At 40.3% G+C, this 26,965-nt stretch overlaps 1 protein-coding gene across 2 annotated transcripts in view; it reads left to right on the forward strand.

Moving 5' to 3' along the window:
- The window catches only part of kif18a (kinesin family member 18A), a 72,673-nt gene extending 48,098 nt beyond the window's left edge, over positions 1–24,575 (forward strand). Inside the window, exons 10-18 of one of the 2 annotated variants that reach the window (XM_035416506.1) lie at positions 1,297–1,459; positions 1,945–2,109; positions 2,634–2,755; positions 4,543–4,787; positions 5,452–5,511; positions 17,876–18,245; positions 19,513–19,605; positions 22,493–22,602; positions 23,006–24,575. In XM_035416506.1, coding sequence (XP_035272397.1) covers positions 1,297–1,459; positions 1,945–2,109; positions 2,634–2,755; positions 4,543–4,787; positions 5,452–5,511; positions 17,876–18,245; positions 19,513–19,605; positions 22,493–22,602; positions 23,006–23,151 — 1,474 coding nt within the window. In that variant the 3' untranslated portion in view covers positions 23,152–24,575. The remainder of the gene's footprint in view (positions 1–1,296; positions 1,460–1,944; positions 2,110–2,633; positions 2,756–4,542; positions 4,788–5,451; positions 5,512–17,875; positions 18,246–19,512; positions 19,606–22,492; positions 22,603–23,005) is intronic. The other variant, XM_035416507.1, reaches the window with a different exon arrangement.
- The last annotated feature ends 2,390 nt before the right edge of the window (positions 24,576–26,965 follow it).

Below are 26,965 nucleotides of genomic sequence, written 5' to 3' on the forward strand. Positions count from 1 at the left end.
ACCTGACACGTTTCTTCCCGTGTCCAAAGTTCCTATCTATCACCTTAGTAGCCTTCATTTAATTGTGAGGAGCTAAACTTTTCTGTAAAAAAAAAAAGAAAAGCTGCTTACCTAATAGAACAGGTTTAAAAGGCTGCATTTATAGAGGTGAATAACGCAAGGCAAATGCACTCGTCAGATTTAGCATTCATTCGAAATGAAATGGCACAGATCTGCAAGGGCAGCTGTGACATCTGCGATGCTGAATGGCTCTTCCTCCCCCGCATTTCATTCACCCACCTCAGAATTCACAACTCGCACTGCAAGCGTGTGGGGGGGGGGAGGGAGGTGGGGAGGGGATGGGGGGGGGCTGCCTGTTCCTCCCATTCTTAAAAATACAGACATCTGGCAAGGCTGCACCGCAGCCTCTACGCCATGTTGCATTGACGAGAGCAGTCACGTCTCCCGCCGTGACAGCGCCGCCTTCCCCAGCCCCACAGAGCCAAGTGCGATTTAAAGGTTGCGTGCTGTGCGTCATTCATCATAATTAAACTACTGCACTTCGGTTTCACTGAATTATAGGCTACATGATATGTTGACCAGGGGAAAAAATATGACAGTGATTAAGAAATAAAAATCTGGTGTGCAGCGTCCAAATAACTTCTGAGAAGAGAACATTAGCATTTCTGCTTGTAGAGGTGCACACGAGTTGTCAATTTGCATGTTTGCATTCATTTGGTTATAATAGCCTGTGTCTATAATAATTTCAGTCATGTACATAATGATAATTTCCCATAAAATGGCTCTCTTAAATGCCTGCCCATTTATTTGACGTCGTATATCATACAGTTATCAAGGGTTTAAAGAAAATTGATTTCTTGTTGTGGGTGCATGAGAATATATCTACCTATTTGTGATATTCCAGGTCTCAAACTCCAAATTGAGCATACTATTGTGTATGTAGCATGTAGGCGTGTACCTGAAAGGTTGAAAGGGGTATAGAACATGCATTAGAATTGAAGACAGGAAACTGTATAATTGAAGGCCAGCTGTGTCCTCACAAATGTGCCAGGGGTTTATTACCAGTGAAAGTTGGATTTTTGTGGATTTATTATTTCAAAACTTGAACACCAATAGCTGGCTGTAAGGATGACGTTGTTGCATTTGTTTTGGTTTCTGTGTGCATTTCTCGACGTTTACTTGCGTGGTTACCCTAGGTTAACGTGCTGGCTGAGTGATATTTTATTTTGAGAGTGATGGGCAGAGCACTTCAACAAAATGCGTATAACATAGCGGAAGCGGTTTCCAAATTGACAGGATGAAAGAGGTCCTGCAGCGCATATTCACCAGCCGGGTCCAGATCCGTAAGGACTTCCTGGTTCTGGAGAGGCAGCTGAAGGAGAACGAGCTGCGGCAGACCCACAGGGAGGACTGCCACCATCAGGTCCAGCTTCTCTGCGCTGAAGACAAGGCCGTCAAGGTGAGGATCTGGCGGCGTGGCAAACGCGTCGGCTCGTCTCGTCCTCGTCGCTGAGCGGGGACGCACAACATTTCCTGTTTCTGTCCCCACGCGAGCCAATTCACACCCTGACCTGGTCTACGTTGCAGCGTATCTAAACAGATCAAACTGAGTGAAACGAATGCATTCGTTCGTGTGTTTCATGTGGCACAATTTTGTGGTCGATTCGGAGCTGTTTGGATTAAGCGCTTGTCGAGGCTGGGTTTTCACGGTGCTTCGGTTCCAGCGGGAATGACGCCTAACAGGGGCATCACTAATGGGATTGGTCAGTTTGGTTTAACATGTATACTTGGGCGTTATTTCGCGCTGCAGAAAACGAAACTGCAGCAATCACAGGCATGTTGAAGATTGTTAAAGGGGGAACCGTAAAGCACATGGCAAACATCGCTCGCCTTGATCAGTTGAGTCGGGCAAATGGGACTGACAGGCTCCATGTTTCTCATTAGGCCACCTGCAAACACGAGCGGAGGCTGGCCTCTCTGCTCACCCACAGGCAGCATCTCAAAAGGAGGCTTTCGGAAGTAGGGCACCACTTCCTGGAAAATGAGAGCTGGCTGCACCGCGTGGAGAACGAGATGAAGCTGCTGTGTCAGGACGGGAAGGTTCCCAAGGTAGGCAAACGCGAGAGGGAAAGGAATGTCCTCCACGTGCTAGGATTGGGGGGGAGCGTTGGAAGACTTGCTCAGAGGTGCGTGGAAGCCAGGCCGTACTGTGAGATGTCCGGTTGTTTTTCGGTCCCGTCAGCTTCCCCTTTAATTAGAGCGGCCCTTTTTTTTTTCCCCCCCTTTTTTCTTTTTTGTTTTCTTTTTTCTTGTGGATGACTTAATAAGGGAAATCAATGGTCTTTACTCATCTCTCACACAGCTAGTTACCTGAAGCAATGTCGATTTTCTGTTCTAGGAAGTCACAGAGAACAGTGACGCACTCCTCGTCAAATGTTCTCAGCACTGTTGTTCTGGGCTTCCTGCGTCAGAAAGGCTACCTTGAAGTCCTGTTCTCAGAGAAGGGTGGGGGGGGGGGCTGGCTAAACCAAATGTCCTTTTTTTCTCCCTATGCTTTCCATTACACAGTTGTACCATAGTAAATCTGAAGGGGCTGGTCTGTCTTATACTTGTTTCCACTTGTCTCTCCTTAGGTTCTGGAGAAAGAGCTGCAGTGCCACAAACTACAGACACAAGTAGAGGATCTTAAACAACACATCGAGCACATGACTCATCTCATTATTCTTCAGGACCAGGAAAATAAACACACTAAGAAGTAGGCTGTGTTTCTGATTTGCATTTTTAAATGTAACGTCTTGATGATTATTTCATTATTAAATTTTTTTTTTTTTGGGGGGGGGGGGGGGGGGGGGATAATAATTCATGGACAACTTAAAAAAATTAATAAGTAATAATAATCATTTTTTTGCAATGCATACTAATGAAAAAGGTTACCAGATGGCATATATCTTATTTAAACACCCACAATAAAAATCCATCTCAGAAATAATCAGTAACTTTAATATAGTCTACACTGAAATCAGACAGCTGCATTAAATTAGTTTCTATTTAAGTATCTGTTTGGGGAAATTATGCCATTATTTAAAATGACAATTTGCAACCATTTTAACTGACAGGGTAATAAATAATGTTACTGCAAACCTTACATTTGGCATCTATTTATATTGACTAAGTAGCGGATCAATGTAGTCAGTATAATCAAAATTTACCACCAGTAGTTTCAGGTTTTGTAAACAAAGTCTTCTTTTTAAGTCGAGCTACGTTCTCTGGAAGTTCATTCAGCTAGTGCTGGGTTTTGTTTTGCATGGAGAATTATGATGTGGCTGCCTAAAGGGGCGATATAGCTCAGGAGGTAAGACCGATTGTCTGGCAGTCGGAGGGTTGCCGGTTCAAACCCCGCCCTGGGCATGTCGAAGTGTCCTTGAGCAAGACACCTAACCCCTAACTCCTAACTGCTCTGGCGAATGAGAGGCATCAATTGTAAAGCGCTTTGGATAAAAGCGCTATATAAATGCAGTCCATTTACCATTTACTCAATCAAATTTTGTGCTGCCTCCACAAAGTTCTTACCGGTGTCGGCACAAAAAAAACAACAAAACATTTTGCTTGCTGACTAGCTAGCTTTATGTGTGAGTTCAACAAGCTAGCTAGTCACTTAGGTTAGCTGTCATACTTTGCTAGCTTGTCTTGCTTTGCTAGCAGTGCCTAACTCAGTCTAGTTCTTTAATGGGACTTCAGTTGTTCTTTAATCTAGTGAAAGAGGGCGCTGATCTTGCTCTCCCCTTTCCAACTTTGCCAGCTTATGTCAGCTGAAGAAACTAAGCGATAAATAGGTGTCTAACATGTTTTTGTCAGTACATCAAAACAAAAATTGCTGGCTGTGACCAGTTTATGCGATGGATGGGGCTATGGCAAAAAGTGATGAAAGTGGGCTCCTAAAATTTTTTTTTTTTCTTCCCTCATGTAATCGTACTCTTTTACAAGAGTACATTTTTTCTCTATATATCGATTAGTGAATGAGTGTGAGTCATTACAGACACGGTGTGGTCTTATTCAGGTAGTCGCATTGAAAGGAACACACAACATCTCTGAAGGAAACCATGCAAATGAAAATATCCTAAAGATGAAGTATCCCTGACCAAATTCCACATGCAGACTGTGCTGCCCCCTGATATTTGATGGTGTAGTCATGCTGTTAGCCCTCTCATAGGCTTCCCCCAGTCTCTTGATTCATACTTCAGTCATTTGTTTTTTAACGCTGCCTGTCTGAAGAAAAAGGGTGTGTGTGCGTGTACATGTGCATGCGTGTAAAGGTGGCCCTGTAATGGGATTGTGGGTTTTTATTTCAGTTAAGAATTAATTGTTACATTATATTCAGGCATATCAAATGATATGCAAAACAGCTTTTGTAACGGCATAAATAAATCAACAGTCGAGATGAGATATCGAGGGGGAGGGGGGTGAGGTCAGAGAGAACCACAGTTCATTGGTCGCGTCTCGTTCGTGTCAACATCGACTGCAGTGCGTTCCGCTTCATTTCAGAATGGTGAGCGCCATGTTGCCAGTTTTGCGCAGCCAGTACAGTGCTCTGAAAGACTCGGGCCTGGCAACCTCCTCCCACGATTCCAAGTACCATGACCTGGAGCAGCTGGTCCTGAGGGAGAGGGGCGTGGTGTGGGCAGACCAGCGAGAGGCGGAGGGGTGCACCGACGCCGCACCCAGCCAGTCGGAACTCACATCTATCCTGAGTTTCTCACACCTCGTCTGCCACAAGAGCACTCCCTGCAGTAAGTGATATCACCCTTGCAAACCCCCCACCCCCCGCACCCCCCCTTTGCCAAGCCTTTTCATCACAACTGAAAGCCAGTGAGACAATGCGGCTTGAGTCTCAAACTGTCCATCACTTGTCAACTACCTGCACCTTGCACCTGTTATAGTGAGCTTGTATCCTTGTTATGTCTTTGTGTTGTCTCTGTTAAACCTGCACTTGTAGTTCTATGATACCCTGTAATTTGAAGATACACCCCCTCCCCCTCAAATGCAGAGGCACTCATTCACCTCCTAGAATCTATAATTTTCCACCTTCAAAAGGTTCCCGACTCTCAGGTGTTTTATTTCCTCTTTCATAAATTTCACTTAAGGGTGAAATATGTCAGCAATCTTGCCCCTTTGCAGTTACATTTACTTGTCAGAAAGTTAATGCTGACTAGGGATTTCTCCGTTATTGTTGCTCAAATTCAACATGACATTGCAGTAACATGGGGGATCTCATTTTTATATATTTGTGATTTGTGGCTTCCGGATTTTACTCATTGTCTGCCTTTCTGTTTTCTTTTTCCTCACTTTGCAATTGATAGGCCAAATTATCTTGACTGTTGTTGATGTGTCTGTTGTGAATGCATTTCATGGATGTGAATGTGGATTTAATTGTTGATGATGTCTGTTGCTCAGGTGCTGAGAAATTAAGGAAGAAATCCTCCCAGAGCATGCAACTGTCTTCATTAACACAAGGTAAACTTTCCTACCTTCTATGTATGTTTCAGGCCGTCATCAATTTGTACAATTAATTTTAACATATAAATCAAGAAATATAGACTAAGGTTGATGGGGAAATACTAATTTTATTCAAGAGGGAGTTTATGTTTGTCTTGTATTATAAACAGTGGCTAATATTTTCTGGACCAATTTCTTACTGTCAAATGGAACTTATGATGGGGAAATTTCTCATTGTAACCCACAGTACATTTGGTAAGATGCGATTCCCCCCATCCCTATCGATGGATTTATCCATCCTTTAAGAATAAGCGAGCTGGGTAGTAGGCTATGCTTTTGTTGGTAGCTATGAAGTGGTCTCTGAGGACATTGGCTTCCTTACTCAGGAAGGGCCTGCCCTTAGCAACAAGGATTTCTTTGCCCCTATAGCTGCACTGGATAAACAGATGACTTGTATGTTTATTTTTTCTTATCTCATTCAATATACATGTGCTGCAATGTTAAATATTTGAAATTATTGTTCTTTTTTATATTTTATGTCCATATAGTATGTATGTATGTGTATATATATATATATATATATACACACACACACACACACACATACATACATACAGTGAGCTCCACAAGGATGGGAAAAGGCCAACATTTTTCTTTTGGCTCTGTACTCCACAATTTTGGATAAAAACACACATTCTCAACTTTTATTTAAGGGCATTTTTATGCACTTTTTATACACTTTGGCAGTGGCTATGCCATGTGTAAATTACAGCACTTTTTATACATAACCCAATTTCAGAGCACCATAATGTTTGGGGCATATTTTGTAATGTTACTTAAATGAAAGTAATCATGTTTAGTACATTGTCGAAAATCCTTTGCATGCAATGACTGCTTGAGGTCTGTGACCCATAGACATCACCAGGTGCTGAGTATCTTCTGGTGATGCTCTGCCAGGTCTGTACTGCCACCATCTTCTGTCCCTGCTTGTTTTGGGAGCTAGTTGCCTTAAGTTTTCTTTTCAGCATAATAAATGCATGTTCAATTAAATTCAGATTGGGTGAATCACTGGCCAGTCAAGAATTCTCCCGTTTTTAGCTTTGAAACATTGCTTAATTGCTTCAGCAGTATGTTTGGTGGCCATTGCCTTGCTGTAGTATGATAAACCATCCAACGAGTTTGGAGGCATTTTCTTGAATTTGAGCAGATACGATACTTCTGTACGCTTCAGAATTAATTCTGCTGCTATCAGCTGTTACATCATCAATGAAGACAAGTGGTCCAGTGCCTGTGGCAGCCATACATGCCCAAACCATGCTAACCCCCACTATCATTTTTCACAGATGAGAGGGGTGCTTTGTATCTTGGTCAGTTCCTTTTGCCCTTCACACTTGACTCTTGTTATCACTCTCATGAGTAAATCTTGGTCTCATCCATCCACAAGGCCTTTTTCCAGAACTCTGCAGACTCTTTTAGGTACTTCTTACAGACTGTAACCATCCTGTTTTTGCAGCTTCCTTTATTCTGTTTGTGAAATATTCTACAGACAGGTGTTTGGGGTTTTTTCTTTTTTATGGTGAGAATTCTTCTGTCATCAACTGTAGAGGTCCTCCTTGGCCTACCAGGCGTTTTGCGATTACTGAGCTCACCATTGCTCCCTCTCTTCTTAAGGAGTTGATTTTGGTTAGCCTATGGTTTGGCTTGGCTTTCTTAACTTACAATGGCACAACATGACATTACATTACAGGCATTTAGCATATTCTCTTATCCAGAGCAACTTAAACAACTTTTTACATAGCATTTACTTTGCATCCTTTTATATAGCTGGATATAAACTGAAGCAATGCAGGCTAAGTACCTTGCTCAAGGGTTCCTGAGAATTGAACCTTCATCCTTTTAGGTTACAGGATCAGTGCCTTACCCATTATACTTCTCTGCCGCTGCATTGCTGTGTCCCTCAGAATTCTACAATACTGAAAGGTCTCTTATACCTGTACTAAAAAAGCAATTGAACACACCTGACTCATCAGAAACACCTGTGAAGCCATTTGTCCCAAACGTTATGGTGCCCTGAAATACGGGGCTATATATAAAAAGTCCTGAATTTCTACATTGTGAAACTAAAACGTATAAAAATTCCCTTTGATAAAAGCTGTGAATCTGAAGTTTAACCTTATGAGAATTGTTCAATTACAAATATAAAATTGTGGAGTACAGAGCCAAATCAAGAAGAAGAAGAAAAAAAACATCTTTGTCCCAAACATTATGGAGCTCACTATATATCTGATGAGAAAGCCCAAATAGAAAACTAGCCTTTGTTAAATTTTTAAATTCCAGACTAGCTACTTGGCTAAAGTCAGAATAAGAGGGAGATGACAATTAGAATGACAGTTATGGAATTTGCGCACACAACTCTTATATGCAAGCTAACTGTTCCAGTGCCCATGTAAATTGCAAACACTCAGTCAACATGCTGCTGATGCTCTGCTTGCATGCGGTGTTTTCAATTTACATCGCATACAGCAGGCAATCAGCATGTGAGCAGCAGGGTTAGCACTGGCTGCTGTCTCGCAGGAAAACAGCCAAGCCTAAGAGGTTGGAAATACCTCATGACCGCTGATAAAAGTTGCCTTTCTTGCATTTATCTGTTTCTACTGAGGACATATTAGTCTGCCTTTACTATTGCCAGCAAGTTCTGCCGCGTACTTAAAATAATATAGGTTCGTCACTATCATTATTTTCTTGGTTGAATAGCACAGTATTTTACTTCATGTATAATGTAAATGCACTACATTTCCTGAGTATGTGGGCACCTGATCATCACACCTGTGTGTGCTTATTGAACATCTCATTCCAAAACCATGGGCATTGATGTGGAGTTGGACCCCCGTTTGCTGCTGTAACAGCCTCCACTCTTCTGGGAAGGCTTTCCAGTAGGTTTTGGAATATGGCTGCGGGGATTTGCTTCCATTTAGCCACAAGACCATTAGTGAGGCTGGGCACTGATGTTGGGTGTAAGGCCTGGCTCACAGTTGCATTCCAATTCATCCCAAAGGTGTTTGATGAGGTTCAGGGCAGGCAAGCCAGTTTTTTCCCACTCAAGTCAGCAAACCGTTTCTTTATGGACCTTGCTTTGTGCACAGGGGCATTGTCATACTGAAACAGGGAAAAAGGGCCTACCGCACACTGTTGCTACAAAGTTAGAAGCGCTCAATTCTCTAGAATGTCACTGTATGCTGTAACATTAAGATTTCCCTTCACTGGAACTAAGGGGCCTTGCCCAAACTATGAAAAACAGCCCCAGACCATTATTTCTGCTCCACTGAATTTTACAGTTGGCGCTATTTGAGCCAGTACAGTTGGCACTATGCATTCTACCAAACCCATATTCATCCATCAAACTGCCAGATAGTGGAGCGTAATTCATCACTGCAGTGTTTCCACTGCTCCAGAGTCTAATGATGGTGTGTTTTGCACCACTCCAGCCAACACTTGGCATTGGGCATGGTGATCTTAGGCTTGTGTGCGGCTGCTCGGCCATGGAAACCAATTCCATGAAGCTTTTGATGAACAGTTCTTGTGTTGATGTTTCCAGAGGTAGTTTAGAACTCTGTAGTGAGTGTTGCAACCGCGGACAGATTGCTTTTACGCACTTCAAGCTTCAGCGCTCGGCGGTCCCATTCTGTGAGCTTGTGAGCTTTGCGGCTGAGCTGTTGTTGCTCCTATATGTTTCCACAATAACAGCACTTACAATTGACTGGGGTGGCTCTAGCAGGTTAGAAATTTGACTGACCTGTTGGAAAGGTGGCTTCCTATGACAGTGTCACTTTGAAAGTCATTGAGCTCTTCATTATGACCCATTCTACTGCCAATGTTTGTCACTGGAGATTGCATGGCTGTATGCAGGATTTTATGCACCTGTTAACAATGAGTGTGGCTGAAATGGCCAAAACCACTAAGGGGTGTCAACATACTTTCGGAAATGTAGTGTTTATATTCTCATTTTAGATTTTATATTCCTATAAAAATGTGTCAGTTGTGCGCCGCAAGGAAAAATGTAATATATTTATTTAGTTAATTTGAGTTTGAGCTGCAGCATCATGCTGCTAGTACTGTTCTGTTCCGCGCCTGATGTAAATTGCATAATTAGTCAAAGTCAAAACATTTTGAAAGCAGCAAAAATTGTGTTGCTTATTTGCTGCTTACACCGTCCAATGTGAATTAGCCTTGAGCACCACCCAGTCCATAGAAGAACTTCTCAAAGAGGGGGACAAAATCAGGTTAAATAAATGTGAACATGAAAGGATGATTCGAGGCCTTGAAAGAGTGCAGGAATAGTCTTTCATTGGACAGATTAAGCAAAGCAAGTAGTTTCTGCCAAGTCGCAAATAATGTTAGTAAAACTGTTCTTTGGAATTTCAAAAGTTAATTATGGCAAAAGTGGAATTTTTGGCCATGCATTTAGAATAAATTGCCAATCTTGTAACAAATCAATTGACTATAAACAATTCCTAAAAACAATTGGGTAGTGCAATAAGATGCATTTGTCTCATTTTTCATTTGAGTTGACTGGACTGCCTGTGACTTAAAATCAGATACAGCACTGCATTGCAATTTTTGCACTACAATTTCTGATTCACAAAAAATTGACAAAAGTATAATTGTTTCACTGTCCAGTAGATGACTTTTATATTTTATTTAATGCTGAATTTTAAAAACTCATACAGTTAATAAAACATGCCTGTATTTTAAGAATACATCATCCCTTTTTCCATTCAGTCGAATGCACTCTGCATCTATGAATATATTGCTTGCAAGAACGGACCCCTTCAGGACGGATGCTAGCCTCACAGCAGGTTGTGCCATGGTTCATTTCTGCTCATTTTGTTTCAGCTAGCTACCTTCAAGGTAACAGGCACCTTTATTTATTTTTAATGAATTTGCGTCAAATGTCCATGCTGTGCGACCCGACTGCTCGTTCCGGCAGCTAGACACAAATCAGAAACATTTTACTTCAGCCACACAATGATCTAACCCCCAGACATAATTAAGACTAAACTGTCTGAGCACATTTACTTAGCACACACACTGGCGTTTCCTGCATTTCGACTTAACGAGGATCTTTGTTTTGTTGCCTGATGCACTTGGTGCATGTGTAATTTATGACATTCAGATGTGTGTCTGCATGTACATCTGGTCTGGCTCGGGCTTCACACACTCCACCAGGGAGGGGAAGTGCTTGAACGAAAGAGTGCAAGTTTTGTTTGTTCTTGGCTCGGTGAAGTCCTGAAAATTGGTTGAACGGTTAAGAATCTCATACATCTTTGAAATTGTGTGAAAACTTTTTTTTCCCCTCCCTCCTCCGTTACTTTATTGCAGTGCAAGTGTTTAAAGTCATAGTTGTTTATGTGGTTGCAGTCCAGTTCATCCATTTTCATTGATTCCAAGCAAATGTAGATTTTCTGCCATGGGCCAAAATGAAATGCAGACCACCTGTGCAGCTGTTCATTACTCCTCATTATAAGTTCCATATTTCATATGACTGCCTTTTTGGTTGCTGTCCCAAAAGGTTTTTCCTCCCCAGCTTTTCCAGTTTGCCTTTTTGTAAGGGGTCTTGAACGTTGTTTTATTTGATCAAAACCAAATGATCTTCCAGGGGAAATGTTCTCTGCCCAGGAAAATCTTGTAGTAGTGCTTTCAAGGGTTCTTTCCTCCTCAGAAGAAATGTTTTTGTGCATTTTTCACCATGGGGCAATCCAAATTCCAAATTGTGTTAGTTTATTTTCATGACATGACTTGTACTGCACTAAGGTTTCTCCATTGCTCCATTCATAAATGTCTGCTCATAAAAAGATTCCCAATGAGGCAAAAAATTCAGGCATTCCAAAGCATCGCCACAACAGAAAGGTTAATTAAGAACTGTTTGTTCACTTATACAGTGACTATTAAGTTGCAGCACTTGGAAAATAAAAGAAATAAAAATACAGTCCTAAAAAAACACATTTTTCATAGAGAAGGAAACATTTTCCCCGTTTTTCTTGGCAGTTATGAATTGCCAGTTGTTCTTCTGGAGTCACCACTTTGCCACCTACGTCTGTGCAAGAAGCGTTGTAGCACAGTATTCCTGCACTCACCTCCACAAGCCACACTACAGGCCGTGTAAGAGAGAGGCATCTCACTGATGCCACTCTCACAAATGCAATGTTAACCTTAGTCTGACAGAAAAATTGTCAACCCTGGCAGACTTAAACCCACCCCTGCCGAGACCATGCCTACTGTGTCCTTTGACCAGAAGTCAAAGACCAACTCAAGCTGTCCTTTGACTAGGAAGACAAACTGTAAACAAACAAGGATGACTTCAGAGAAATGATGTGGATCTGGTAAAAATGTTTCCATTATCTTCAGGAGAACGAGAAAGCTAACTTTATACTTGTGATAAATTTGCGTGTATTTTTCTTCCCATTGACTGACACAAAACCTGGAGTGTCCACCATACTGAAGGTTAACGTTAGGTCACATCTCTTTAATTTGTAAATCTTTAAGTTGTAAAATTTCCCCTAATTTTATTATCCGACCTTTATTGGCTTTTGCGTTAAATTTCTGGGTCTTATTTCTGATATATCCGACATCTATGACGTAAAACGCACATAAGAACCAAATATTTGAGGCCAAGGGATTGAAGCAAACAAGCACCCAACTTAGTAGTGAGACCTCATCAGTGTGACAGCTGTCCAGCTGAAACCACAACAGATTTTATTGCTAAAATGGTAACAAAAGACTAGCTGCCCATATGCATGGTAAAGGATGAAGGATATAAACTCCTGTGCGATTTACCGTTGTGTGAAAAACCATCACAACTCAACTGGAATGTAGTGAAACATCCACTTCTCTCCGTACCAGTCCCAGTTTGACAGTGTTGTGAAAACCATCTATGTGTGGACAGCACTAACTGAGTCTTCTGTGACTATAACTTAAATAAAGATTTGGTCATGTGTTATCCTGTGCAGTGAGTGAAGCAGCATGCAGTCATTCTGGAAAAAAAATATAGCAATGCTTATTTTTCAAACATTTTAATCGCATGATCCACGCTGATTGAAGTAGTGGCACATTTTTATTTGCGGTATCCTACATCAAATGGTAAAAAACAATTGTCTTCCTGTAGGATGGACTGGTGTTTGGGGCTTTTTCTACATTAAGGTTAGAATTCTTCAATCACCTGTACAGGTCTTTCTTGGCCTACCAGGCTCTTTGTGATTACCGAGCTCTCCTGTGCTCTTTTTCTTCTTAATGATGTTCCAAAGTTGATTAGCCTATGTCTCTTACTGTTTTCATATTTCTCAGCCTCATAATGACTTCCCTGTCTTTCATTGGCACAGCTCTGGTTCTCACGTTGAGAAACACCAAATGACTCATAAATAACTCCAAAGGTAACCAAAAGCTTTGAATCAAGACTACATCCTGAAAGCTGTCTTGTACCTGCACGAAGGAAGCAGTTGAACACACCTAACTAATCGGAAACACTTGGGAAGCCATATTGGCCCAATCATTTTGGTGCCATGAAATAAGGGGCTATGTATAAAGTGCTGTAATTTCTGCATGGTGAAACCAAAATTTATAATACATTTAATTGAATCTGAGAATCTGTGTTTTAACCATATTTGAATTGTTTGATTTCAAGTCTAAAACTGTGGAGTACTGAGCCAAATCAAGAAAAATATGTCTTCATCCCAAACATTATGGAGTTCACTGTATGTTTTCACTACATAGGCATTGGTTTATTTAAGCTCAATTATTAACAAGTGAAAAATCAAGGAGATGCACCTGAGCGCTTTGTTTTTGCACATTGTTTTTCACTGAACAAATGTCTGTATGATGATACTGATATAGTTTTGCAGTGTTCAGTTGGCATTCTAATTTTTAAATTATTTGCTCTTTGCACCTGCAGCATATTTCACCTTCGTTTTTTGACTGAGCACCACAATACTTTCCTGAACTTGAATTGCATTGTAACAAAAGGCACTTGTGCGTCAACAACCTGTGCTGAACAGCAATTGTGAATGGGACTTTTTATAGTGCACCATTTCACAAGTTCCCTAAAGGCGTAGGAAGTGCAGATGGAGAACAGCTCTACGTTTGCACCAGGAGCCAGTCTGACCTTTTCAGCAGGTGGTGCGCTGTGCCAGTAAGACACTTCCTTCCCCCTCTCAGATGGAGAATAGCACTGTGCCTTTTGCTCGCAACTCATTCATAAAATTCTGATGCAAACGTCACAGCCGGGTTTGTAATAAGCGTTCCCATTTCATTGAGGCCTCGGCAGCACAGGAGAGGCATCACCCAGGGGACCTATTTTTAATTCTGCGTAGTCTCCAGAAATAGCAAGTCATGCATTTATTAATACACTGCCAAAAATATGTGATTGAAACAACTTTCTGCCATTTATTCCTCGGCTATGTCTTGGTTAGGAGCGATGAAATTCATCACTGTCTTCTTGTCATGGAGTCTGCTTTGAGAGCTATGACTCAGATTTGCTAAATATTGTATTCTGCCTTTCAGATTAATATATAGATCCATAAATCTCATTTTCCCAAGTGTCCTAAACCTTGCCTTTTGACAAATTTGGTTCTGTGACTCGATTATAAGTCTACTACAATTTGCTATAGGAGGTACTAGAATGTTCTACCAGTACATTTGAATGATATAGTGCTTTTTTTGTCATTGTTTTTTAATTATTTTATTTTTTTTCTGTGATTGGGGGGGGGTTTCTTAGTCATATTTTTTCAGCACTGTCTGATTTTCCATTATTTTTTGTATTGCTTAGGATATTGTGTATAACATTGTATATCCTACATATGTGTATGTATATTCTACATTGTAGTCATTGTGTGGTAGGTGATGTCAGTAATAAGCAGCATCAACCATGTAGACATTGCTAGATTAGATGAGTTTCTTAGTTGAAGATTTTTTTTATTAGAGCTATATGAGAAATCCATCCTACTAAATGCTTTGTTGATTGTGGTGAAATAAGAACTGTTATACAGTTGCTGCATTTCGAATGGCAATAACTGTGCTGGTGAGTCATTCTTGAATGCTGTGTTTCAGTAGTTTGCCACTATTTTTGAAATGTAAACTATATTTAGTGTATAGGCATTAGGTTGAAATATACACCTGCCAGCAGACGTTAAATTGGGAGTTGGATGTGGGAGCTATGAATTTTAATTATTAAAGTATTAATTTCCGATGTACTGTTTTTACATCGTGTAAATTAAACATTTTAGATCATTAATGTAATTAATGTAAGCTTCTGTAAGGTTTACTGTCAAAGTAATTAATTGCCTTTGTAAATAATTGGCTTGCAAATTTTTCTATTCTATGGGTTTTTGGCATTATTGCAGTTTAACTATATATTTTATATGGGCCCTAGATAGTTTATGTGCAATGAAGGACATTTTCAATGTTTACAGAAATTTCTGTGCTGACTGTGGCTGGTTAGGGGCATTTGAGGGTTTTGTGGTCTAATACAGTAAAACACTTCAAGTAACTCCTGCTTGTACAGCAATGTTATGTTTTCAGAGGCTGTACGTATGAGCCGATTCATTTTATGGCATTCATTCGCAATTGTAAACACAAGTACAAGTTTATATTTTGTGTTTGTACTTCTTTCCCTGAGCGCTGTGGTCTCAGGTTGCATGTAGCATAAGAAATGGTTCCAACAGAAAATAAGATTTAGCAGTACTTTTTGAGGAATAATCGGGTGATATACGCACGCACAGCCTCTGGAGAAATTACGTCGCTGTGCGAGCTGCTTTGCAATAACCTGGAATGTATTTTCTTGCTGTCGACCACAAACCTGTGGATGCCCCTGCAGCCTTTATAAAGCTTGGCAGGTCATCAGAAACTTCTGTAAATATCTCAAATATCCATCGCACACAAAGAACAGTCTTGAGCCAATTGAAAACACACACTGAAACCAAAATAATAATCGAAAAACCTCAGAAAGTGAACCATCACTGCAAGACTGTCAGATTTGGGCTACTGAGTTGGTGCGCGATGAGACGCTGTCTTCCCAGCAGACTGAAACTCTGCCATCCCTGGGTGAGACGAGCCAATTGTGCATCGCCACGAGGGACTGCCAGCCGCAGTTGGCACAGCACAGTCCGTACTCGATACCAGGCCGTGGAACAAGTTTGTGAATACAAACCGGTAGCCTAAAACTCTGAAGTCTTATTGTGGCTAGCTCACGGAGCTTTACAGAGGTTACCTGTGAGGTCGGTCTCTGGTCATGCATGGTTAAGAATTGTTGACATCAAGCACCACCAAATTGTTGCACCACAAAAAAGGATAGAAGAAATATTGGCGCCACTGAAGGTATTGACCGCTGTTTGCAGTTTGACTGAATCTGCCCTTGCTTTTATATACCCCAATATGTGCGACAGCAAGATGTAACTGAATTGTAAGATTTGAATTTTAAAGTTGCTTGAATTTGCATTTTTATTTTGAAATTAAAAGTAAAAATCAAATACCAAAGACCAAAATCAATTTCAGACCGATTCAATTTCAATCCATGCTAGAACATGGGTTAAGAATGGGGTCTTACCAGGATGAGCTACCCAGCAGCCCTGTCGTCATATGCATTGCCTGTTCGTAGTAGCGTTGATAGAGATGTAGACAGTGATGCATAATAGGCTTTTGGATCTGCAAAAATGTTGATCCGATAGATACTACTGATGTAACACTCCGGTGTGACCTATTCAACAGATACAGTGAACGGCTGGTTGTGCCCTCCTTGTCCCAGCACTCATTAGGCTTGCTTTGTCAAGAGCTCAGAGGTTCACATGCCCCTGGCGTGCTTTACCATTTCCCTTCCACAGTGAGGCTCATGCCAGGGCCACCAAAGGCTGTTGAAACTCAATTTAGAAACACAATGGCGCCCACGTCCTTGTAAGTTTCACTTTTCTGATTAGCAGTCGCAGCGCCTAAAGGTTACTGGGTTTACAGTCTGTAGCGCACCTCGGCTGTACGTCTGTCCTTTTTTTTTTTCTTCTTTTCTTCTCTTCTGCAGTCCTTGTGTTGCCAATCGATGAGTAATGAAATTGCTCGGGACAAGAGCGTCTTCCTGTGTCTTTAATGAAATACATCTCTACTGGAATGTGGGTTTCTGAATGCGGCTGCAATATCGGCTGTGATTCGTGCAGAAAAGGTGCTCATTGACGCAGGCTATTGAAATGCATCAATGTGCAAATAAATAATAAAAGCATGTTTTTTTTTTGTTTTGTTTTTTTCCTGAGTTCATTTATCTTGCAAAAGGTACATTAAATATTTAGCCTGATGTCACAGAATTCTACAAGAATGAATTTCTCCATCCACTAGCAGGATGGTAAGAAATTATACAAGATTGACATCAAAACAGAAGCTTGCAGAGTTTGCATAATCACCTTTTTTTTGTGTGGAAATGATGTCGATTACTGTTCAGGTGCATAAAATGTTAGGCTTGTCACTGCTGTTCAGTCTGACCACAAATTAGATTGTGTATAAATATTTTTCATGGTGGATAACTTGTCTTTAGAATATGACAAATGTAAGCAAGACATGGTTTGTTTTGATACTGGTTATTTTATGGTCTATACAATGTCAGATTGTTACAAAGTGGCCTGTTCTCATTGCCTGTTTCTCTGTCCCCTCCCCAACCATCCAAGGAAATGCAAGCTATTTAGTTTCAGCCCATAGTATGACCACAGCATACCACAGGGTCATTAAACTGTAGCTTTATGGATTTAAAGTTTGAATACACAGTCTGTGACAATCAGTTGATGAAATCATTATTTTCTTTTTTTTTTTTGTAGGTAATTGTTGTTAAGGCCTGACAGCTTGGAATTTACATTTTGAGGCCAAGGCTAGGGAGTACTGTTGTATGACTGGCCCTTCACATGTTAGCAATATTCTTTACCCGAGAATGAGGATTTCATAACTGGGTAGACTTCATTGTTATTTACAACACCTCTACTGTTGAGAACAGAATTGAGTTTGCAATTTTGTTGGAGGCAATCAGTTGCTTAGCTTAATTACCTCCTAATAGATTCATGTTTAGTCTCCTTAAAAAGAAGCTAAAACAACAAATATTTTGATAATATTATGGTGCTTAGCTTTGCATTCAGCTTTGGGTTAATTGTACTAATATAAATTTTGTCATTTTTTCGGTGCGGCAGTCCTTGCCCCAAACCCCCCCCCCCTCCCCCCGCAGGGTTTCCAAGCGTCACCCAATCAGGGTCAACATGCTCAGTCCCTGCAGGGTGAAGTATTTAAAGCTGCTGAGGGGAAGGTCAGCTTGAGTTCTCTCTTTCTGTTCTGCTGCTCAGCCTGGTTATGGTATTTGCGGTTTTTGCAGGGTTTGCAGACCAGGAAAATAAGGAGAACCCCCAGCCCGCACCTGCCGATGTTCAGCCCCGGAAGCCCACCAGAAGGAAGCTGACGGTGTCCCCTCCGTGTTCGAACGCCCCCAACTCGGCCCTGCCTCACTGTCTGCAAGGCCTGCAGGACACTTTCAGACAAGAGGGCATCTTCCCTCTGCAGTACACCCCCGAGTGCCACGCACCATCCCCCAACCTCATCCCCAACTTTCAGACCATCTCCAACGACCACGACGCCACATTTGACGTAGCTGACAGCGTCGAGCCTTGCTCTGGCAACACCACCATCACCATATCTCCAGGCACCAGCCAACACGACACAACTGGAAGTGACAGATCCTTCAAAAGGTACACTGTGTTGATCATTCTCTTAGCGTTTGTTATCAGTGACTTCGTCTAATGTCTCCGTTTCCTGACGCCCAGGTGTTTTTATTGCGAATCAAGCTGCCTCGTGTCTTTCGGTTTTACAATTGTAAATCAATCCTTTCTGGAAAGAGTGCCAACCTACAGTATTGCTTCAGATTAGTCCTCTACTGTGATGTATGTATTTTTATTCAGTCAGTCCTTGACAATCCCCCCGTATAGATGTGAAAGAATATTGGGGTAAATTAAAGCGCGCAGTGTAATCAAATCTGTCAAGCGTTACCCTGCTCTTTGGAAATGTGAGTTTATGGCAAGAAGCACAAAAATGTCTGCCATCCCGCCTACAGTGAAGCATTACAAAAACTGCTAAATAGATTATTTATGACAAGGTTCTCACAGTTTACTAGAGCAGCATTGCGTAATTAGTATGGAAGTGCCTGCAGCATGCTATTGCTTACTGCTGGAACAAGCTCTGAATGTGCATTTACGATTTTTAAATGGCATGAATCTATCTGTTCGCATTCATTCTGCAGGCATTATTTTCCTCTGATCCTGTGTTTCAGTCTTGTTTTCAGTGTGCGTGTCATTGTTGAAACTACAATGGACATGGCTCTGCAAGTTGTAATCAGTTACCTTCAAATTACAGAATAATTATGAAATAAAATGTGATGAGTTCTCATAAAAAGCCATTTTGTTGCAGGTGGAGTCAACTGTCAAAAGTCCATTTTGCAGAGACCTACTACAGTTCAGACAAACTTAGCTTGGTAGATTTGTATACTGCTCTGTACACTGCAAGAAAGTGTGCTTTTTCCAATTTACCATGCCACTAAAGCAAATGGATACACAAAAAAGACTGGTAATGCTTGAGCATTTGGATTAAATGGAGTCATATATCCGTATTTTTTTTTCTATGAAATACCGTTGTTCCTGTTATCATACACAGCTCTTAAATTATACTGCTCTCAGAAGGAACACATATGTTTTTCATTTGTTATAAATTGAATCATTGTACACATATGTATAGTAACATACTGGAATTTCATTGAAAAAAACAAGTTATTTTACATGCAAACATTTGTCTTTGTTTTTTGTGACATGCACAAAACAGCATGTGTATTATTTTTGCTATGGTAGATGTTGCTTGGAGTAATTAAACTGTTTACCAGGCAAACACATAGGCAGCACTTGTCCAGTGTAGGCATGGAAAAACCATGGCCTTTCTAGTGCTAAGATGTTTTCATTGTATTCACAGGTTAGTGATACCAACTCTGCTGGATGACAAGCGTCCCAAACCGTCATACATGGCCATGACATCCGCTGCTCAAAAAAAGCGGAAACCTACTGGGTTCGTATGGCATTTTTGTTTTTTGGTCATTTCCTGTGTCAGGTGTACTGTAGGAAAGCACTGTTGCAGTATTTAGCAGATATGTCTCAAAGTTGTGATTGCAAAAGGCATCCTTTTATTGCAGAAAAAATATTTTCATTAATCATTACATTTCATTTGGCACATGAACATAAATGTAGTCAACCAAAGAGGTCATTATTGCATTTCATAAAATGCATTATCATTATCAGTTCATTATAAAAGTTCATTATCATTGTATTTTTATGGAAGCTACAATTTCATTCATGCCCTAACACTTTTATCTTTCATTTGCCTATCATTTTTCTGAAACCTTAGGTAGAGAAGAATTCAGGTAATATCTGTACTTTTATTGAACAACAAAGTACAAACTGAAGTACAAACATTTATTTTTCAATTTCTACCTATAGTAACTTTCCTTAAAATAGCCTCCTTTAGCTTTAATTACTATTAAACAAATTATTGGAAGTCTGTCCAATCATTTTGCAAATGGGAGGTGGTAGGGAGGTGGGGAGGTAGCTAAATTAAATGAAATCTACCTTAACATTTTTTTTTAATGACAGGTAGCATAACACCGTTGGCTTGTAAGTAAAATAGGCTCTTTCTGAAGTTGCTAGAAATATGGCAAAGAAGGTGGCATTAGGCTCAGATGTGCGGGGCAAAGTAAACATTGTGGCAAGGTTTCCCTGCAAGTAATTGCAAAGAAGCTTAAGATCTGCTTCTGCCTTTTCCCAATTTTTTTCGCCCAGTGTTGATGATGCTTGGCCCGCTTGAATCTTTTCTTGTTAACCGCACATAGCAAAGGCTATGATGAGCATACTTTTAGACCAGCAGATTGTAGTTGGTGTTTCTCTGTAGTCAGGAGAACTAGTTTCTCTCTGGTTGCATTGAGTTTGTGTGCACGGCAAGTTGTGGTGCACTATAGGCTAACGGTCAGTTTATAGTCCAGCGACAGAGTGTCGCTCGATTGAAATTGCGGAACATTCATGAACATTCTATCGTAGCCCAACATTGACTGTGGTTGTTGTTGTTAGCAAAAAGTATAGACGCATTCCAGCAACCTTCCAGCAACAGGTGACACTCGGAGGACAATGGAGGAAGAAGCAGATTTAATACATGTCATTATGTCTGTTGCTCCTCAATAGGAAAACGCAAACACGGAGGGCATATTTGAGTGATGTAGCCAAAATACAAGGCAGCACTCGGAGGGGTACAATTCTCTAGTTAGAGAAATGCTCGTGGTTCAAGGATGTGGACTGTTTAACTTGCGACACCAAATCCCCACAAGCTTATTTAATCGGATGCTGTCACTTGCACCAAATTTGCAACACAGGCTAACACACAAGCCAATATCGTTCTCTGTATGACTAAACTTAACCCTATGCAGTAAAGTAGGCTACAATTTATTTGGCTACTGTTAATAATAAAGGAAACATAACTCTAAGTTGCTGTTAAAGCAAATAACTTTGAAACATTTGCAGGAGTAGCCTACATCAAAGCTTGCTCTAGTTTGCTAGTGACAAATGTGTCATTGTAACTATTCAAAATACTGACTATTAACATTGATAACTTGTAACATTGGAAGTCATGGCTGTTGCTGCTTCCTGTGTTGGATTGCAGCCTAGTATCTCATTCTCAACACAGTCAGAATTAATTATTGAAATTACATTGTTATTAGCAATAATAATTGTTAATTTTGCTCATTTGTAGGCTTGCTATGCAGGAAGGTTATCTAACCAGATAACTTGTTAGCCAAACAAGATGTTCATTCAAAGTAGCTAACGTTACTGTGTAATGAAGTGCTTAATCGACAACAATCTGTGACCAGCATTCTCTTTCTTAAATTAATCCGTGTATAACAGTGCAGTCATAGGCTATGTATATAGCTTACATGGATAGGCTACCCCATGACCACCTCTTCAAAGTTTTTCCACAATTGTCTGTCGGCATCCATTGTAATTGTTAGCTAATGTGCTAGCTAGCCCAAAGTTGGCAGCTCGAGCTGAAGGCTCCATTGACCAAGACAAACGTTACCATAACAACAGAAACTACAGCGGGGTCAGGAACCACAGGGCAACAGTCACCTGAAGTATAAACCAAATGTCGCTGTTACCAACGACATCCATCGCACATCGTCGGTCGCTGTGACACTGTCGCTGGACTATAAAGTGGCCTTTAAGGTATTAGGCTACCTGGGCTTCAAAAAAAAAATTAGATAAGATTTTACTCAATTTAATTCCCCCCTCCACCACCACCCCCACACCCCCCAGCCCCCCACCCCACCCCTGCACATCCCACTTTGCGAAATTATTGAATAGACTTCCATTTCAAGTAAAGTCATGTTTTTGGTTATTTTTAAGTCATACTTTTGTGTTATTGTAGGTAGAAATTGAAAAAAAAAATTGTACTTTACTTTGTTATTCAATAAATTTGCATATATTAGCTGAATTCCTCTCTACCTCGAGGCGGCCAAATGCAAGTGATATATGCCTTTAGCTCTAATGTACAAAAGCTGTGATGAACTCTTGCATTTAAGTTTGTTAGAGTTAATGACAAATGTTGAGTCTAGGCCTTTCTTTTAGCAGTGAAGTAGCAACACTGTGAGAACTGCCATTTTTAATACATGACATTGGATGGACGAAATGTGTACGCCTTCAAGTAATGAAGTGAAGTGCATTTTTTTAATGAAGGGAATTTAATAGGATTGAAGTCCTCTTGGAATGATATATCTTTTCATTTCAATTTAAACTCCCAGTTTTAATTGTTATTGTACATATTGGCAAGGTCTCAAAATTGGCTTATCTGCTTAAATGTCTTTCACCGCAATGAACAGAGAGGACACAGAAGGTAACAAATATTTGTTGTCTAGGTTCCCTTTCAACGGTGGCAAAGACTGCACACTAGGCCCGACTGCACCTAAGCGCGTGAAGCAGGACCCAGCACAGTTGATCAAGCCCATGCGAGTTCGGCGATATGGAGGTGAGCTGAACCCTTGAATATACCCATCTTGCCGTTGTTTGTTTTTGATATCGGCAGCTATGTGCATGGGCGTCATCATTTAACGATGCTGTGAAATAGATAATGCACTGCAAGCTGGCAAGACCATGTGGCAGTAGAGCAGCCGACTCAGCCTTTATACAATTCCCCCTTTTGTGCGGGGTATTCCCCACTCCCCACCCTGGTAATTTCTGTACTGTAGCCCTCTCTTATTTATATATTTATATATATATATATATATATATATATATATATATATATATTTCAGCTAAACTTTTTCATTTCACTTATGATGAAAAAAATGTTATGTGTCAGATACAATCTCTGAAATCTGACGTGCAAATGGATTGTAACTGGGGCTCCTTGTTGCATGTTTTGATTTCAGGGTCTGAAGAGAGCATACCTGAGAGAAGAGTGGTGAGAAGCGTTTCGGAAGGAAACCTTCAACTTGTCGGTATTCAAAAGCCCAGGTCCACATTTCTGAGGTCCACAACGCAGAACCTGTTTAAAAGAGTGACCAAGAGGCTGTGATAGCTTTACCTGGCTGCACAATTGAGAAACTGTTGTTCCCCTCCATTTGCCGATGAAAAATGTTAAATTTTTAACATGCATTTTGTAAGTAGATTAAGTTTTAACTGTGTACAGAGAATAACTTGCAAAGACCATTCCTAGTTCCTTTCTAATTATTTTATTAAAATCTTAATCATCTTATGCATTGTCCTTTCTTGTCAGCACAGCATATGGATGTAAATTGTAATTCATCTTCACATTCTGTTATTCTTGGTTTCTTAGATTTTCTTAATTTTTTTAAAACCATTGAACTTTGATGGAACGGAGGGGGGTTAAGTATCGGATAAACATGTCTTGATTGAGGACAAGTAATTTACCTCATATCCTGACACCTCTGCTACTTTTATTTAAATGATGGCACATCTTGGTACCAACGATTGAAAAAATTGGGGAAAAAAATACTTTTTTGTGACTACAGATGGTGAATTATTATATATAATACATATGAATATATTATATAAATACATGTATTTGAACACAATAACATTTTTTTAAAGAAATGAAAAATGAACGGAATGCAGAATTGATACATCACAACAAAAAATCAGATAAACATGATACTGATGGCCAAGTTCACATGGCAAAAGAATAACCACAGTCGCAGCTATATAGCACAACATGGAGGATAAACTGGCTGATTGTTACAAGATTAGATAACTTGAACTTGTATAATTATAGCACCCGCACAATATATCCAGAGCAAAAAAGACTGAGTACACATTGGGGAATGATCATGAACATGAATGTGTTGCTTTTTTCTAACAGAACTGGTACTGGTGGTACCCGATAGTGATTTTATAAGTCCTGTTGCCTTGACCATGAAAATACAACATCATTGAGCTTTTTAGTTTGATGCTGATGCATAGTTTACCAGTTTACTGCAGTACTTTCTGTGCATAACTCCATGATTTGTTTTTTGTGGCTAGCTAGCCATTTGGCTACAAAAGAGCCTTCTGTCATTTTCAGCTTGATATTCTTCCTTTATGAAGGTGAATGTTTATCTGTAGCAGTAAGCCACAACTGATATCAAAGCTAAACTTATCCACTAACAGGACACTTTGGTTTTTTCCTTAGTAAATGAAATCCATTTCTCCTTCTCTAGTCACAACTTCTATGATTTTGGACCCCCCCTCCCCCCCAATGAAGCTTATTTTATTGATCCTTCCACAGTTGGATTGTCTCTGTGAGTTGTGGTTATCTGTATATGTCTGAAACTGAAACACACCTCTTTGACTCTGTTGTACTTGCCACGTCATTGGCACTCAATTTCTTGCACTCCGTAGTTTGTATGGCTTCTGTGGGTGGTGAGCACGGGCTGAGAGGGCATGTAAATAACCTACCTTTTTGTTATTTGAGTAATAAATACTACCTTGCTTTTCCCGTTGCACTTGTCTTATTTGATTGAAATAATGGAACAAATTGATATAAATGTTTAAACTTGTCTGGCTATCTGTTCATCAAGCTAGCTTGCTAGTAGCTAGCTGCGTGACATTAGCCATTTATTTGTTTGAAAGCTGCTTGGTCATGGATGATGTGACTGGTTTCTGACTCCGGACAGTAATTGCTTTACACAGTTCAGTTTCAGTGCTACAGTTCTAAGCTGTGCCTTATTTTACTGCACCTTTCAATGAATAATGTTCTTATGAGATAGAGCTTTTCCTGCCTGTCACCCAAGGCATGCTGGCATAGGCTCCAGCACTCCCTGCAACCCTGACCAGTAATAAGCGGGCGTAGATAATGGATGGATACGGTTTATAAATTCTTTGATTCATTTATAAAATTATAGCTTAAAAGGAGAGCCTGTTCAAAAAAAGATAAAGGCAAGTATGCAAGTAACCATTCTAAAATAAATTATTCAAATTAATATTTCTGTAATAGACTTCACTTTCACAGTTTCAAACATTTCATTCAGAGTTCCAGACTAACTCCTATGGGCTGTGATGCTGTTCTACTGTAGTAGAGGGACACACGCAACCAGAAAGACAAATACCCCTACTTCAGCTTGGTAGTAGCTAGCTCGCTTGTGACCAACAATCAACTGACCTGCTCGCTGCCTTTTACACCCTAAGACAGTGACCAGTGGTTCAAATGCTATTAATGTAGTTAATTTATACATATTTACACACACATTAATATTGTTCTTTAGTTTTGTTACATGAGTTAATTTGTTTTAACTGTGCTGTTTAATAGTGCACTGGCTGAAAATAGTTCTTTTTCAGCCCAAGTTGGCTTCAATGTCAGATTTACCTCTATGCTTATCTTGCTGCTTTTGCTTGTTGGCATTTTCTTCAGTGTATGATCCACCTGCTTAGTAGTAGTACTACTACTAATCTCCAGTCTGGCTCTCTTCCCTGAATGCCTTTTTCTGTGACCTCTCCCCTTAAACTTTGTCACTCTTCTTGATTCTGCTAATCACATTTGTCGATCAGTCTCAGGGTGTCCTACACCACCAAGTCTTCCTGAGACCTGCCTCAATCTCACTTTTTTGGTTGCCACCTTCATCTTTATCTGATCTCCTCTTTGGATTCCTCTTTAAGTCATTCTGTTGATGCTATGGCTTGCGCATCTTGCCCTCTTCTCTGTCGCCTACTTATTCGCTGGGATCTCTTAGCTTTCTCATAATCTCTCCTAAACTCTGATTATATGCATGCCACTTAGCAGGAGCTTTGATTGTGAACTTTGTTCTCTCAGTTCACTCAATTTGTGAAAGCTACATTTTACAGAGATAAATAACATCAATAAATATTTTGTATGAAAGGGAGTGACTATTACATTTATCCAATTGTCATGATTATATTAATCTTTTAATTCTTCATATCCGTCTGACCCTTTAGACACCCCTTTCAACCGTAAAATTCTAATTAGATTGTTTTTTTCCTGCGGAGGTTGGGGTAGAGTGGGTAGTGGTGTGGTTATGATGCCAGAAGGGGAGGGGTTGGGGCAGGTGCTGTGGGCCATGATTATTTATTTAATAAAATCAGTAAAATAATAATAATCTCACCAAAATGCAAATGTTTCCATGAAGAATAACATTTTTATCAGGTTTTCTGTCCGGAATAGAACTTCTTCATATGATTTTACATTTTGGTTAGTACAATGGAATAAAATGGCTACACATGGGACTTCATATTCTGCCAAAACCTCCGTTTCCTCCTATTTGCCATTCACAGTGATGGACACTAAGCATGCTCAAAATAGCAATGGCACCCCCAGACTGGAGACATCCCACACCAACATTACTCCTTCCGAACTGCTTCTTGCTAGCCTAACAAAAAACACCACAGTTGCCCAACCACAAGGTTTAGGTCACCACCTCTCTCTCAAATGATCCTCCTTCTTGTGTTAATTACAAATATAGGCTCATGTTTAAATCTACTACAGCTTGAAAACACAAAGATTTGTATTTGGATTCATACTCATGCAGCCAGAAATGTGTACAGTATTTCCAGAACTGTTTAATTTGCTTCTGCCAGCAAGCTATTTTTATTCATGAAAGAATTTTACATGGACACATGCACAAGTGTGATTGGAAGATGCATGGTGTTGTACAGGTATGAAGTCAACAACATTCCTTCAACCTTCCATTTATACATTTAGGGTGGCCGTTAAAAACCTTTACATTTTTGTCAAAATATTTAAAGACGCTCTGTGACCTTGATCTGCACCTTCAAAAATCAATACTGTTCTGGAGAACAGTGAGGACAACATTCATCAGTTCTGAAGGTTTATTCACAGTCCTCAAGTGAAGACACTGTACCAGCATGTGGATGGGACC

The sequence above is a fragment of the Anguilla anguilla genome, chromosome 5, assembly GCF_013347855.1.
Source record: "Anguilla anguilla isolate fAngAng1 chromosome 5, fAngAng1.pri, whole genome shotgun sequence".
Taxonomy (NCBI): Eukaryota; Metazoa; Chordata; class Actinopteri; order Anguilliformes; family Anguillidae; genus Anguilla; species Anguilla anguilla.